The sequence below is a fragment of the Perca fluviatilis genome, chromosome 22, assembly GCF_010015445.1.
Source record: "Perca fluviatilis chromosome 22, GENO_Pfluv_1.0, whole genome shotgun sequence".
NCBI lineage: Eukaryota > Metazoa > Chordata > Actinopteri > Perciformes > Percidae > Perca > Perca fluviatilis.
Window position 1 is genome coordinate 25,614,582 of NC_053133.1, and position 17,500 is coordinate 25,632,081.

The 17,500-nt window shown below is 41.6% G+C and overlaps 1 protein-coding gene across 4 annotated transcripts in view; it reads right to left on the reverse strand.

The window, feature by feature from the left end:
• Positions 1 to 17,500, reverse strand: part of rps6ka3b (ribosomal protein S6 kinase, polypeptide 3b) — a 69,252-nt gene that overhangs the window by 23,102 nt on the left and 28,650 nt on the right. For 2 of the 4 annotated variants that reach the window (XM_039790589.1, XM_039790590.1), the window contains 4 exons: positions 5,642 to 5,758; positions 3,995 to 4,076; positions 751 to 831; positions 503 to 582 (listed from right to left, as the gene is read on the reverse strand). In XM_039790589.1, coding sequence (XP_039646523.1) covers positions 503 to 582; positions 751 to 831; positions 3,995 to 4,076; positions 5,642 to 5,758 — 360 coding nt within the window. Of the gene's footprint in view, positions 1 to 502; positions 583 to 750; positions 832 to 3,994; positions 4,077 to 5,641; positions 5,759 to 14,602; positions 14,835 to 17,500 lie in introns of those variants that run through there. The other 2 variants (XM_039790588.1, XM_039790586.1) reach the window with 2 other exon arrangements.

The following is a 17,500-nucleotide window of genomic DNA, read 5'->3' on the forward strand; positions in this document are numbered from 1 at the left end:
GTCTTTATTCTCCAAACATTTATGGCTACATTTGCAACCACTAAACGTTTTTTTTTTTTGGAAAGCATGATAGAGAAAAAAATGTAAGATGAATAAAGAAAGCATAATATAACGGAGAAGAGCTGCGCCAAGTGTTTGTAATTGTTCATATGAACTGAGAGCAGAAAATCTAATTTTCCATGTTCCCGATTAACATAATTGCTTTATTCGTTACATGTGATTTCTCTCTGTTTAATATTCTGCAGTTTGTCTCTCAGATTGATTTTCATGCAAATAAGTTGAGTCCTCGCTGCCTCTCATTGTGTATAAACCAGAGTACAATCACTGTTGAACTCAGCAGACGTGAAAGGGAAGGGACAGAAGTTCATTCTTCGTGAACCACATTGTTTATTCCCTTATAGAGGTCTGAGTTTTCCCAGTTTGGTTATTAAACACCGGTGTGCAGTGGATGAATGGAAAATAAAAATGAAAACAACGAAAATCCCAGTTGGAGAGGAGTTACCTCCTTAGAGAGACGGGTGAAGAGATCTCCTCCTCGGAGGAAGTCCAGGATCAGGTAGAGCTTCCCCTCCGTCTGAAACGCTGGGGGGAGGAAAAAGAACTGAGATTAGATCTGGCAAGTTTCCTGCTTGCTGAACATTTCCACTAGGAGGTCTGTTGCCTGCTAAAAGATGGGAGTAAGGAGTTCTGATTGGCCGGTGCGGCGCTGGTGACTCATCTGTTCTGATGGTCTGTTATTGGTCGACTCACCGTAGTGCAGTTTGACGATGAAGGGATGGTTGACCTCCACCAGGATGTCTCTCTCCATCTTTGTCCTGACCCGGTCACGCACTGGAAACAGACACACACACACACACACACACACACACACACACACACACACACACATACACACACACACACACATACACAGAGAGAGAGAGAGAGAGAGAGAGAGAGAGAGGGGGAGAGAGAAGGGAGAGGAAAACACATTAATCACCAGATAAAGCACTTAGTGAAGAAGCCAAAATAAAACAGCCTCCCTTATGTGGTTTTTCTGTTTTGGCTGGAGAGATCTCAAAATGGCAGCAGATGAGTAGATGAGTAACCGAACCACGACAAGAGCGAAAGAAAGTCAGCAACAAGAAATTAAACAGAAAAAAAAAAAAGAAAGAAATTTTGATCCCGAGAGGAGAGGAAGACGCATGTTGTATTTCTTTCCAACAGCAGGTGGTGTGTGACTCGACTTTAAAAAAACATCACTTTAGGAATGCACTCCTCTTCCTCTCTGCCTACACTTCTTCAGCTCTTTGTATCTCTGTCTGGTCTCATGTTAAGGCGTGAAATTCCATTTTGGGCGATGACAGCAGAACGAACACCTGAAAAGTACAGACGACTTAGTGCCTCTTCTAGTTTCTCTTCTACGTTCAGGAACTGGATTCACACAGAGATCAACCACATGCATCTTTCTTTTGTCTTGCATTTGTTCAAACCTGTACACTTGACTTCACCTTTAAAGGATAAGGCCGGCGTCAATCTATATGACATGAATTTCAAATCAAAAAACTGTTTAAAAAAAGATCACACCTGCTGCTTTTTTCTTAAAAGAATAAAGTTAGGTGGAAAGATTGTAATCCCCCAACGTTTGCGCGATGGGTAAGGGACATGTTGTATTTTACCAAATTAGAGAAAATTAGGTATTCTGTCAGGGGGTCAGCTGACAAATTGATGTTGATATGTCAACCTTTCCTTAGACCGGTTAGGTTACACACTGGCTGCGTGGCGTGAGCGTGTCAGCTGCGTGGCGTGTCCGTTTATATGTTGGCTCCCATGGTAACAGGTTAGAGATTACACAACGCCTGCATGACACGCGCGCATGCTACGCCTATTTTTCACGCGATTCACACGTGTTGGAAGCGTTTCCAGGCAAAATAGAACAGGAAAAGATGTTTATATGTCGTTTTTTAGACGCCACGCCGAACCCGGTGTGTAACCGGCCTTAGCCGTCTTGATGCTTTAGCCCCTGATGACTTAATGGCTGAGTGGATATTAGGGTACATGCATCTAGCAGTGTTGGACTTGTAGTCCTGGACTGTCTGTTGACTACTGTATATCGCGGCATTGTTTATTGATCTCTTTTATTCCCTGTGATGTCCTTATGCATGTGGGTAAATAACTTGAGTTCATGTTTTGTAGATCTTGGTTTGTTTATTTAATTTTGTTATCTTATTTTATTTATTTATTTCTTTGCTGTTGTTATTATTTTATATACTGTACAAGCCCAATGTATCCTCAGGGTGAACTGTTAATTTGCTGTAACAAAACTTAAATAAACTCTGTTAAAAAAAAAAAGAATAAAGTCGGCGAATCAAATCCCATAAAATAACCAAAAACCAACAAACAAAAAGTCTCAGTAAATAAAAATAAAAACTTAGTGCTGTCAGTTAAACGCGTTATTAACGGCGTTAACGCAAAACCATTTTAACGGCCTCAATTTTTTAATCGAGCGAGATTAACGTTTTTTTTCACATGCTGTTGCAACAACTAGTAACGTTAGAAAAACTACAACTACCACACCAGATCTAGCTAGACCGGAAACTAAACAACAGGAACGCCGCACACACTGGTTTGGGCTCGCGAGCCGGCCAAAGAGTAGCAGGCTAACGGTACGTTTTGAGTGGATGGCGAGCGCGAGACGCCGAAATGGATGCCAATAAGATTCTGAATGGAAAGTTTACTTTTAAAAAGTTGCCAAAAGGTTTCCATTGACAAGACCAAAGTGATCTGTGTGTGTTTTGTCATTGTGAACTGAGCTATCATCGCAGCACGTCCAGTCTGAAATACCACTTGATGGCTGAGCGCACAGCTGATGGCCGAGCCCACAGCTGATGGTCGAGCCCACAGCTGATGGTCGACCGCACAGCTGATGGCCGAGCGCACAGCTGATGGCCGAGCGCACAGCTGATGGCCGAGCACACAGCTGATGGCCGAGCACACAGCTGATGACCAAGCCCACAGCTGATGGCCGAGCGCACAGCTGATGGCCGGCACAGCTGATGGCCGAGCGCACAGCTGATGGCCGAGCGCACAGCTGATGGTCGAGCACACAGCTGATGGCCGAGCCCACAGCTGATGGCCGAGCCCACAGCGGATGGCCGAGCCCACAGCGGATGGTCGAGCCCACAGCTGATGGCCGAGCCCGCAGCTGATGGTCGAGCCCACAGCTGATGGTCGAGCACACAGCTGATGGTCGAGCACACAGCTGATGGCCGAGCACACAGCTGATGGCCGAGCCCACAGCTGATGCCAATTCTCCCCCCCTCGTCAAAGCCAGGCGACGAAAGCACAAAGCAAGCCGATCTACTTTTCCATGTTGATAAGAGCATTAAAATGAGAAAAAAATAATGGGACAAAAAGAAATCAAGGGACATTTAGAATAGATAAAAATATGCGATTAATTGCGAGTTAACTGTGACATTAATGTGATTAATCGCGATTAAATATTTTAATCGTTTGACAGCACAAAAAAACCCAGGAGGAAATGTGTGTTTGTTGGGGATTATTTTCAGCAGCGGATTAATCTACATTTTGTGCTCTGATGAGGGAGAAGATATATCAGGCTGTGTTACACAAACAGTATTTGGTAGTACATTCATTCACAGCTGGTTTTGGTATTTTTCACAGGATTTGTTGACAATAAGAAAAATATAGACTTATCGTCTGAGACAGGGTTTTCCCTGCCATTATAAGGCGCAGAACCCAAGACATTTTTGGGCACCACCTAAAGCCAAAAGAATGTAACTAAATTACTTTTCTCAGATCTAGTGATTGTAGTTTAGCAAGTTTTGTCTTTAAGCTTTTTGAGTGTTATTTATTTATTATCTGCTCTAGCTTTTCCAATGTTTTAGAGACAGATATAGAAATAGTAATAGTTGAAAATGATGTGAAATCGCATTTTTCTTAATTGACAAATGTATCATTTCTTGATTTCATGTCTTTTTATCTCTCTTCGTACCTTTTAGCGTAGCTTTCTTCAGGACCTTCATGGCGTACAGCTGACCGGCGTCTGGCCCTGTGACCTTCCTCACCAGGAACACCTGAACACACAAACACAAAACAGTCAATCACTGATGCATTATTTCTGTAATATTAGTGTGTGTGCAGAGTGTAATGTGCTGTGTGATTGCTCAGTGGTGTGTCTTAGTATTAATGTGTGTATCAGTGTGTGTGTTGTGTGTGTGTTACGTGTGCTCTTGAGTGTGTTTTTTTTTTTTTTTTTTTAAAATTTTTGTTTTTTTTAAAGAATAGAAAAAAAAAAAAAATAAACATAATAAAAATATAAAAAAAAAAAAAAAAAAAAAAAAAAAAATATTTATGTATTTTTTTTATAATTAATAAATAAAAAAAAAAAAAAAAATAATAAAAAAAAAAAAAAAAAAAAAAAAAAAAAAATAAGACTAAAAAAAAAAAAAAAAAAAAAAAAAAAAAAATTTTTCCGTTGAAGGTTACTGCGCAGCCTCCAACTGAGAGAGACAACGTAGATGTGCCGTGAGCAACCTGTCTGAAAGTTGGAAGTCTTCTGGTAGCTGTGCCAAGAGAAATCTCAATCATTCCCAATCTTACAGAGACGGAGAGCGTAGGTATATGTAAGGAGATAACATAGGCACAGGCTAATTACTGATCACTAACATGCTAGTTAACATTAGTAATTAAACCTAAACAGCTAATGTAAGTCCAAACTGCCTGTGAGCTTCTCCTGTACTATACGGTAATTCCTCTACTGTGTGACAGTAGGTCTCGTGGTTATGACCCAATCGTTAGCCTATTTTTATAAAAACGTCTGCTACGGAGCCATAACGTGAGCTACAAGGTAATGGAGCCTTTTATACATTGTCGTGTTTCTTTAGAAATAAACAATGGACAAATAGAGTCTTTAAACGCTTCAGATGTAAAGTTATTCACTGTCAAAGTGACGCCAAAATGAATGGGAGTCAATGGGATGCTAACGGGAGGTGATGGCTTGGTAGCATCAAAATGGCGCCATAGGAGGTTCGAGTTCTGAAGCGAAGCTTACCCCCTTGCGCCTTCCTACTGTTGCTTAATAAAAGCTTTCCACACAAAAACAAGATTTTAACCGGGTCGGGCTCTGACATAAATATCTATAAATATCTTAATGCCTGTCAGACGCGGGCCGGGCTCGGACAGAAAAATGCGGCCTGATCCGCACTCTAGTGTGTGTGTGTGTGTGTATGTGTGTGTGTGTGTGTGTGTGTGTGTGTGTGTGTGTGTGTGTGTGTGTGTGTGTTGAAGTTTGTTTAGGTTAGCCTCCTTTCATTTCTAGGTCACACTTACGGAGATTAACATACTGACAGACAACAGAAACACACAACAGAAACACACACACACACACACACACACACACGGGGCCCAAGCTGGAGGCTAATTGTTCATTCATAAAGACGGTGATACGGAGCGGGAGTGTGAAGGGCCCTCAACCTGCCGTCTCCATGGCAACGAGCTCTCAAAAAACACAATCGCAAGGGAAACATTACAGGGATTTGAGTGGAAATGAAAACCCACGTTTACACACACACACACACACACACACTTAAAGCCCACTCACACACAAAAGCACTGACAGTATATATAAACACACACACACCTTGCCAAAAGAACCTTGTCCCAGGACTTTGCGGAGCTCGAACTGTCGCGGGTCGGCCTTCTCTGATCCCTCCTTCACGTGATGAGTGATATTGATCTCCTTGATTGGCACGTCATCCTGTAACACACACACACACAACAGTGTCCAGATCCTCATTATTACATTCTTTAAACTATTAACTTGTCTGCGGTGGATTATATCAATAATACACATTTGAAGTTCTTGGTAAAATTCAAAATATTACTGGTGACCTCTCAGAAAAGGTTGGTTGGTAACCACTGATCTAAAATATCATTGCATTAAAATGTCCTGTCACTGGAACAAAGACTTTTTGCCCAAGTATGTTCTCAGGGGTGTCCACATACCTTTGGCTACAAACAAGGTATAATTTATCATTTAAGCAACTTGTGCAAATAAAGAGTTTTGTAAACATCACTGATAGTTTGAGCTGGGCAATATATCGATATTATATCGATATCGTGACATGAGACTAGATATCGTCTTAGATTTTGGATGTCTTTATATCGTGATATGACATAAGTGTTGTCTTTTCCTGGTTTTAAAGGCTGCATTACAGTAAAGTGATGAACTTTTCTGAACTTACCAGACTGTTGTAGCTGTTCTATTATTTGCCTTTACCCACTTAGTCATTATATCCACATTACTGATGATTATTTATCAAAAATCTCATTGTGTAAATATTTTGTGAAAGCACCAATTAGTCAACACTACAATATCTTTGCGGTATCGATATCGAGGTATTTGGTCAAAAATATCAGGATATTTGATTTTCTCCATATCACCCAGCCCTACTGATAATTCACCAAAAACAGATGACTTCAGCCATTACACAAGGACCTTTAGAGACCCATTTGAAGAACTATTTTTAGCCTCAATAGACCAGAATGCATTGCAGGCAGTGAGCCGCAAGACAGGTTAAGTTTCTCCTTGGGCTGACCTCGATTAAAGAAATCCTAAGCAGACTAACACTCATAAGATTTTGTCGACTAATTGATAAGTTGATTTATTCGACGATCTGTGAAACTGAGTTTCTCCACAAAGAATCGTACAAAAGCACCACTTTAAATCTTGTGTTTACCAGAGATGTGCTCCTAAGTTTCTCGGCCATAAGTCACTCAGCGTGAAAAACGCATTAAATATGACGACTAACCGACTCAGAGGTAGCAGTTCTAGTTTCTCCGCTAAGTGAAGTCTCATGTTTCTCTCCCCTACACTCACATACAACAACAGCTGGATGCAGCAAGCTCAGGCGGGGTTCTCTGGGCGTTTTATAATGAAATGGATTCTGGGAAACGCAGTTCATGAAATCCCAAACACAACATCCTATAGAGCAGCGATGTTAGTGTGTGAGCATGTTTTTGTTGTCGTTTCCTTTCGCCCCAGTCTTGTTCTCATCTCGGTGAATTACACAACAGGTTCCCTAATGTTCGTCATCCGCTCAGCAGGAAACCACAAAACACACACATACACACACACACACACACGCACACAAACACACACATATATGGATGCACGGTTGTCATGGAGCCACCCCCAATACCTGCTTCCCGCTGTAGCTGCTGAGTGACTAATGATACCATACTGTGTGACTGTACTCAGTGACACCCTCCCTCCTTCAAACTATTTTCAAAGCTTCCTAGCTTTGTGTGCTCTGGATATTGAAGCAATAAACCAAACAAGTAAACACATCCAGACTACATATCCCATCCTCCTCTCTGCTCTGCTCCGCGCTGCGCTGCCCAATCCATCCTTTCTCTATGTCATTCTCTGTCCAGCTTTTTCCTCCTCGCTTCTCTTTCCTCCGTACCTGTACTTCCCAGGTGGGTGACCTGCTGGCTTCCGGGCGTCCCAGTGCATTGTGGGTCCTGTAGTCCCGACTACGGCTCAGGCTCTGTGGCGCCAACATGCTCCTGTGCATTAACTGCGAGGCTACAGGATGGAGCCGGCGCCAGCTGAACACTTCTCCCTCCCTCTGTCTTTCTCTCTCTCCTCGCCTGTGTCTACCTCTCTCTCCCACTTTCTCTTTCCCTCTGAGACATCTACGCCTCCCTCCATCCCTCCCACTTTCTCTCGCTTTTCGTATCTTTATCTGAACCATTCTCACCTCTCCTCTGTGGTTTGCACCTCTCTTTTTCTTATTCTCTCCGTCTCTTCCTCATGGGACAAGGTCAGACTGCAGCGAGGGGTGCAGCCATATGTGCTTTACAGTAAGTTTTACATATTCACATACTTTACTGAAGCAAAAGTACCAAAAACTCACTACAAAATACTACTTTACAAGTAAAAGTCCTGCCTTTAAAAGTCATCAGCTAAATCTACTTAAAGCATCAAAAATAAAAGCACTTGTATTGCACAATGGCCCCTTTCAGTGCACTAAACATTTAGCACGCTCAAAGGGGCTGTAGGGGCACAGTGGGCTACATGTTTCCTCGCATTTCCTGTATGGCTTTTCATTAAACACAATATCAATTAAAACTAATTGTACCTACTAAATACACTGATGATGGGGAGTTTCTACTTTTTCTAATCTACTTTATAACATTTATAAATTAATTGAAAATCTTACTCTGAAATGTAACTAGATACTGTAGCTGTCAGATAAATGTAGTGGATTAAAAAGAACAGTATTTCCCTCTGACAGATAGTGGAGTCGATGTATGAAGGAGCAGAAAATGAAAATACAGGTATACTTTCCTAATCCTCTCTGCTTGCGCTGGTTATGGAACCTCAAACTTTTTGGTGCCAAACTAAATGGGTTGAGTTTTGAAAGCTGGCGTGAGATGTTGTTAAATTAGTCTTTGATCAGATAGTTTAGATTTAAATCAAAATGCGGCCAATTTTAGACTGAATTTTGTTGAGGCAAGCTTCTCCTACGCCTTCTTTTGTGTTAAAACAACCTTGAGAGCTTTGGGTTTTGTAGAATGTCATCAGCATTGAGTATAAAACATCAAACCGCCTTATGTAAATGAGATTCCTCCATCAGGCGAAGCCGGCGAGCGCAGCCCGACGCCGAGCGCAGCCCGACGCCGAGCGCCCCAAAGCAGCTGGCGAGCAAACAACAAAACAGAGTTGGGATGCTGCTGACCGTCTGAGAACATGGCTTGTGAAGTGTTTGAAAAGGGATGAGGAGCTGAAGAGGAATGTAATGTTGAATTTTCATGTGTGTTAGTGAGTGTGAGTCACACAGACCACAGATGGAGGATCAGAGCTGAAGCGACAGGATGCCCATGTAGCACCTCTTAATCACATGGATTAAAACTGCTAACCCTGCACCTGTGCTCAGAAACACACGTACACACACACACGCACGCGCGCACACACAGAGATGAGAAGGGTATGTATGGACTTGTCTTACTCTGGGGGTTACGGTGAATAAGCTAAATTCCCAATAAGTCGGCGTGTTCCCTTAACCATCACAACTAAATGCCTAACCTTAACCCTTACCTTCACCCTAACCATAACCTAATTCTAACCCTAACCCTAAAACCAAGTCTTAACCCTCAAACAGCCCTTTAACCTTGTGGGGTCCAGCATTTTGGCCCCACAAAGCTGTCGGGACCCCACAAGTACACTGGACTCCCAGTTTTTGGACCCCACGAATATAGTTTAACAAGCCTACACACACACACACACACACACACACACACACACACACACATACACACATGCACACACATACACACGTGCACACGTACACATACATACACGCACACACAAAATAACACATGCATACACACACCTGCACACGCCCACACACACACTTTACCTGCCTCTCTAACCTGTTATTGCACCTGTTAGCATTTATTTCCATCTCAATTGTGCAGACATTCAAACACACATGCACAGCTTCCGAGCCGACTCTTCCGCTCATTAATAAAGTAAATTTACATCCCACACACGGAAAGAAAAAAAAAAAACATGTCACTGCTGGTGGTAAATTTAGGATGTTAATCTAGTTTGCAGCAAAAACAAATTGTCATCTCGAATCCTGTGTCTGAGCTTTGGATTGGTCAGTAAACAGAGAACATAACGAAGAAAGCAACTAAGCTTCTAGCTTTATTCGTGATCTGGGAAACAGCAGCTGATGTTGTGTTTAGAAGCCGTTCTGCGAGCTTTTGATTGTATTATATCAGTTTTCATCATGTCATGTCTTGATTTTGTCCTGTTCCTTTCCACGTTTCAAAAGACTTAGCTCCTGTAATTCATCACGACACCTATAGCTAAGACTGATTTGACAGTTTGAAAGTTAATGTCGGACTTTCTTTGTCCGTTTTTAGCAATGCACACTCCGAGATCTGTAACTAGAGCTTGCAAAGATGAAATTGATTAAATCGATTAGTTGTCAACTATTACATTTAAAAAATCCTGTGATTTCAGCTTCTTGAATGTGAATATTGTTCTAGCTTCCTCCCTCCTCTGTGACAGTAAACTGAATATCTTTGAGTTGTGGGCAAAACAAGACATTTGAGGACATCACCTTGGGCTTTTAGCTACAGTACAGGCCAAAAGTTTGGACACACCTTCTCATTCAATGTGTTTCCTTTTTATTTTCATGACTATTTCCATTGTAGATTCTCACTGAAGGCATCAAAACTATGAATGAACACATATGGAATTATGTACTTAACAAAAAAGTGTGAAATAACTGAAAACATGTCTTATATTTTAGATTCTTCAAAGTAGCCACCCTTTGCTTTTTTATTAATAAGGGAAATAATTCCACTAATGAACCCTGACAAAGCACACCTGTGAAGGTAAAACCATTTCAGGTGACTACCTCATGAAGCTCATTGAGAGAACACCAAGGGTTTGCAGAGTTATCAAAAAAAGCAAAGGGTGGCTACTTTGAAGAATCTAAAATATAAGACATGTTTTCAGTTATTTCACACTTTTTTGTTAAGTACATAATTCCATATGTGTTCATTCATAGTTTTGATGCCTTCAGTGAGAATCTACAATGGAAATAGTCATGAAAATAAAAAGGAAACACATTGAATGAGAAGGTGTGTCCAAACTTTTGGCCTGTACTGTAGATTTATTTCATAAAACTTTTTCCAAATAGGCTCACATTTATAATAAATACATCATAAAATGTGCAGCAGTCATTCTTAGGTAAAAATGTACCCCAAGATCTTTACCGACTGCTGGGTTACTAAAAAAAAACAGACAAACGTACTGCGAGCCGTCAGAAACAGCAAGGTTAACAGGTCTCCACTGAGCCATCGGTAACACAGCTGGAGAGCAGCCCTGCAACGCTGCACATCGTCTGTCCGCCATCAAAACTAATTAAGAGGCCTCGCGAGCAGAGGGAATCAGAGTTATGTTGTTACACTGCTCTGCACGCAGCAGCAGACCTCCCCATCGGACACATTACACACATCAAATGAAATTATCATAAACTGTGCACACGTTTTTTAACTGCTGGTCAGACGGAGAAATCTCTGTGCGTGTCTGACTGCAGGGAGATATACTTATTGTGAAGTATTTCTAAAACTCTCAGCTGCTCGCGAGTACTTTAAGTACATGCAGGACTGTAACTTGTAATGGAGTACTTTTTAGACCAGGGTTTTCCGCAGCAGCACCCAAGACGATTTGGGCGCCACTACGCTGAACAAATGGGAAATTGGGAAAACGGTTGTTTTTAATTAGAAAATTTAGGAGTTTCGGGGTCAGTCAATACATTCTTGAGATGGCATATAGGGGCCTAGTAGAAAGTATTTTACAGTTTCATATAACTGCCTGGTATGGTAACCTGAATGTGAAAGATAAAAACAAGCTTTCCAAAATTGTTAATACTGCAGGGAAGGTGATTGGCAAGTCACAAAGGCAGCTTGGGGATGTATTTGATAATGCGGTACTCAGGAAGGCTAGACAGATATCAGCAGATACCCTACACCCACTAAACTTGGAGTTTGAGTTGCTTCCATCTGGCCGTAGATTCAGGGTTCCAAGGGCGAGTCGGAACATTTATAAGAGATCTTTTATTCCTCATGCCATACACGAACTTAACTTAAAATGTTAAATGGGTTAATTGTAGATCGAAACCTACCTTATCTTAACTGCTTGCAATGTTTTCCATTCCTGTTGTTGCATGTTGATGGTAATAATAATAATAATAATAATCCATTTTATTTGTAAAGCACTTTTCATAAAAGAATCTCAAAGTGCTACAGAAACCACATTAAAACGCATTACAAAAAAGAAAAATACATATGTAAAATACGCATAAAAATAGCTAAAAGAGCAGTTTAGTGCAAAAAAAAAAAAAAGAATATCTGCAAAGCCTAAGGACAACTTAAGAACGCCTGCCTGAACAAAACAGTTTTAATGGTATTAGAGTTGTACTGTTAACTGTGTGTATTTTAATGTAATTTTATATTGGTGTCGGAGAAGTCGAAGACAAATTTCCACTGAGGTGGACAATAAAGTCTAATCAATCAATCAATCAATCAAATCAATGTGAGCATCAAAACTATGACTTTTCCTCAGATCTAATGGTTGTATTTGGTCTCCAGTTAGTCTATATCGACCACGTTTCATTTACAGGATAATTCAGGTTCCGCCAGGTGTCCCTCATTTTCGGCCGGATGTCCCGTCCCCTTCCTCTGTCTCTGTGTTGGCGTTCTAACCTCCGGTGGATTTGTGAGGACTATGGTTAACTGCTCCTCAGATCTCTGCAGGGTAAATCCAGACAGCTAGCTAGACTATCTGTCCAATCTGAGTTTTCTGTCGCACGACTAAAACTACTTTTGAACGTACACACGTTCCACCAAAACAAGTTCCTTCCAGAGGCTATTTTGCAGAGTCACCGTGGCTCCGTCAGGTGCTTAGTGCCGCCCAAAACAATTGTGATTGGTTTAAAGAAAACTCCAATAAACCAGAGCTTTGTGAGTTTTCCTCCCATCCCAGAATGCTGTGTGGACTCGCCAGACCCTCCTCCGCAGCGCTGTGGAGGAGGGTCTGGCAATGCGAGACTAGTCTCCGGTGGACTTCTTTAGCAAGTTTTGTAAAGCTCTGTCAGTGTTATTTATTCACTTATTATCTGCTCTAGATTTTCCAACATGTTAGGTACTTTTAGACTATGGTATTTCTACTTTTACAGAGTATGATTTGAGGATTTAAAATACTGCATTTTGTCAACCAGTCAAATCCAGAACAGTAGCGTCTGATTAACGGTGCATATCTTAGGACACGTCAGTGTTAGAGAGGATGATGGTAGTGGTAACAGGAAACTTCACACACACATACACACACACACACACACACACACACACACACACAAGCGCGCACACACACACGCACATTACACAATATTCCTGTTTTGTGACTTTGGAGAATGTTTGCTGTACTTTTCTATGATTCCTATGCAGTCCATAGATTTGAAAGAAAAGATTTCCCCCAGAATAAACATATGAAAAATTATTCTGTGTGCCATCTGGTTACAGCTGACTGACAGACATAAAAACCTCCAACTCAAACAGTTCCTTTTTTATGCTTCCTCATCTGACACCAAAACTAAGAAAAGCAACTAAGTTTGCTCAATTTCATTTACTCAAGTACTGTACTTAAATACAAATTTGAGGTGCTTGTACTTTACTTGAGTATTGTCTTTTCATGCAACTTTATACTTCTACTCCACTACTATTCATCCGACAGCTTTAGTTACTTTACCGATTAAAATTTTTGCACGGGGGGGGGGGCGCCCTGGTGGCTTGGTTGGTGGGGCGCGCGCCCATGTGTGGAGGTTTGCTCCTCAGTGCAGAGGCCCAGGGTTCGGATCCGACCTGCGACACTTTCCTGCATGTCTTCCCCCTCTCTCCCCCCTTTCACATCTAGGCTGTCCTATCAATTAAAGGCGGAAATGCCCACAGGCTTGTCCAACTTCTATCTGTGGGACATGTTGACTACTAATATTGTTGTTAACTACAGGTATGAAAGGTAATGAAAAATCTGACTAGATCTTAAACTAGGGCTAGGCAATATATCAATATTATATCGATATCGTGATACGAGACTAGATATCGTCTTAGATTTTGGATATATTAATATCGTGATATGACATAAGTGTCTTTTCCTGGTTTTAAAGGCTGCATTACAGTAAAGTGATGTACTTTTCTGAACTTACCAGACTGTTCTAGCTGTTCTATTATTTGCCTTTTCCCCACTTAGACATTATATCCACATTACTGATGATTATTTATCTAAAATCTAAGTGTGAAGATATTTTGTGAAAGCATCAATTATCAACCCTAGAATATCACCGCAATATCGAGGTATTTGGTGAAGAATATCGTGATATCTGATTTTCTCCCGATCGCCCAGCCCTAAATTGAACGCACTTAACTTGATGCCATTCCCAGTTCCGGCTTCTGAGTTCAGAGGTAAATGCACTATAACAAAAGCCCAGTAGTCATTCAGCGTGAAAAAGCATAAAACAGGACTAATCTACCAAAGAAATCTTAGTTGACTAAGACCAAAGCAGCCGATTAGTCGACTAGGAGAGAGGGCAGCCCTATTTTTTACAGTGTGGTATTAGTACTTTTACTCAAGTAAAGGATCTGAATACTTCCTCCACCATTGCATCATTCATGTTAGCACAACAGGCCCGAAACTCACAATATATCTAACTCATCATCACGGTTTTGTGGCTGCCATTAGACCAGTAAAACCAGTTGGAGCTGGACTGTTTTAAGTCAACAAAAGATAAATATATTTTGTTTACATTTCATGAATGCTGATCTGTTGTTTTCTGACTTGTAGAGTGACGCTGATAAGATGCACAGACACAAACAAAAGTACCCGAGCAGCTTCACTCACACACACACACACACACACACACACACACACACACACACACACACACACACACACACACACACACACACACACACACACACACACACACAAACACACACACTCAGGACCACCCACAGTACTCACTCTCTCCATACTGGAGTGTTCTGGTCCACAACATCTTATTACTGTCCCCCCTTTTTTTCTAGTTTGCTCCGAGCGGCCGCTATCAAAAGTCTGGGCCGGCTGCTGGCGGCTGCCGTCCGTCCCGGCGAGCATCAGAAGGCGGCGGAGCGCCTTCAGCCGGCTCCTCAGCGCCCTGACGAGGCCGCCGACGGCGCACGCGCACTTTGCCGGCTCAGCCTCCACCGTGCGGCGCGTCATCACTAAGTGAACTCGAGGAACTTGAGGAGCTCGGAGTTGTCGGAGCGACACCGTGGCAGCGAATGCCTCGGACTGGGACAGGCAAACAAGTGTGAGTCAGTGTGAGGGGATACCCAGAGGAGAGGGAGGGGAGAGAGAAGGGGGCACAGATCCAAATTGGGATGGGAAGTGGGATCCCCCCCCCCCCTCCCTTCTCCGCTAACATGCAGCTGTAACCTTCCACCCACTGTTTCCATCAAGTGTCACGGAGATCCCCGTTCACTCCGCAGTCACATAACTCGCCGGCCAATGACTAAATACCACAAGGAGGAGAACTCCCACTTCTATTTTCACACATTCACACTCACTCACTCAAAGTTTTCAAAAACATGAATCACTCTGAGTCCCAATCTGCAAACTGACTGGGGATCGATAAAGGTGTACGTTATCTTATTATAATTAATATTATATATAATGACCTTATAAAAAACTAGGGCTGCACGATACGAGGAAAATACGTGTCGTGCGATAACGATGTTACGTGGATGAATAAAACAGATATGAAAGTCTACTCAGTTCCGAGGCTTTCGATATTCTGCTAAAATACAACAAGTTGCTTGGTGAACTTAAAACAAACGAAAGGAAATCATTTCCAACATTATTTAATTGAACAAATTGAACATTAAAGGCAGCACTTAAAAAAAAAAAGAATGACAGTTACACTTAAAGTGTAGTTTTGTACAGATACTTTTTCAACTAACTCAAAACATCTCTGAGAGTGTCTGTTGGGATATGTCGCAGCCTTTCACAATGTTTAAAGTTGATATTTCTTTATTAAAGATGTATTGTACTAAATATAAACTTGTATAAAAAAAAAGCAGCAAATCCTCACATTTGAGAAGCTTAAATAATGATGTAATAATAATAATGTATACTTTATTAATCCCGCAAGGGGAAATTACACTGCTTTTCACTCAGTTATTACACACAGGCTTGAATTACACACACATTCTCAGTACCTACACATGCACTAATGGAGACATTAGGGAGCTGCCCATGGAAAGGTGGTTCAGTGCCTTGCTCAAGAGCACCTTGGCAGTGCCCAGGAGGTGAACTGGAGCTACCAGTCCACCACCATACTTTTGGTCCGTATGGGGACTTGAACCAGCGACCCTGCGGTCCACCCTAACTAAAGAACTTTTACTTTTGATACTATACATACGTATAATTAGCTGATAAATCTTTTGTAATTTTACATAAGTAACATTTCGAATGTAGGACTTTTAATTAAGTAATTTGAGATTATGGTCTTTCTACTTTTACTTAAGTAAAAGGATCTGAATACTTCTTCCAACACTGGATTTTGTCAACAACAACAACAACAACCAGTCCAAACCAGTACAGTACAGGGTTATTCCTTCATGGAGGAATTTTAGGCGCCCCTCCCCTAAAGAGGTTTAAGCCAGCCCCCAAAGGAAAATCAACAGCACCAAAATGATAATTGAGAGGAAAAATAGCAATTCTAATCCTCTTTGAATGTGTTTAATAACAATTGACCAAATAACTGCATGCCCCCCCCCACCAAAAGGCCCAATCTGAGTCAGGAAAAACCCTGCAGTAGTGTCTGGTGTGAGGTGAATATCTTAGGACACGTCAGCGTTACAGAGGATCGAGGGAAGAGGTAACGTGAATCCCCCAACTGCCCTTACTGACACCACACACACACACACACACACACACACACACACACACACACACACACACACACACACACATATATACACACACACACACACACACACACACACACACAAATGAAGTAGCGGATCTATTTCACAAATACATTAACGTGTTGTCACTTAAAATAAGGTCCCCTGTTTGTATCTGTCAAAATCATATAAATGTTATGACTGACATTTAGTTTAAAAACCTTCTGCTGTCTAATGAATCTACAGTCTTAGTCGACTAAGATTTCTTTAGTCGATAAGTAATTTTCTATGCCTATTCGTGCTTAATTACTCATTTCCAAGAAACTTATGAGCACATTTATGGTAAACACAAGATTTAAAGTGGTGCTTTTGCAGGATTAATTGTGGAGAAACTCAGTTTTACAGATGGTTAATTAACTACATTTATATTGTGCTTTTCTAGTCTTAACCACCTCTCAAAGCGCACAGCTCTGACAATTAAATCAACTAATCGATTAGTCGACAAAATCGTGTAAGTGTTAGTCGACTAAGAATTTCTTTAGCCGAGGACAGCCCTACCGCTGTGTTGGCGTTTTAAACTCCGGTGGATTTATGAGGACTACGGTTAACCTTTTCTCAGATCTCTGCGGGGTAAATCCAGACAGCTAGCTAGACTATCCGTCCAATCGGAGTTTTCTCTCGCACGATTAAAACAACCTTTAAAACGTACACACGTTCCACCAAAACAAGTTCCTTCCTGAGACTACTTTGCAGAGGCGCCGTGGCTTTTCTCTGGTGCTTAGCGCCGCCCAAGAGGATTGTGATTGGTTTAAAGAAATGCCAATAAACCAGAGCAAACCAGTTTTTCTCCCTTCCCGGAATGCTGTGTGGACTAGACAGCCCCTCCTCCAGCGTGCTTTGGAGGAGGGGCTGGCAAAGCGAGACTAGTGAACGTCATCCTACACTGTATGTGCATGGGGAATAAATACACTGT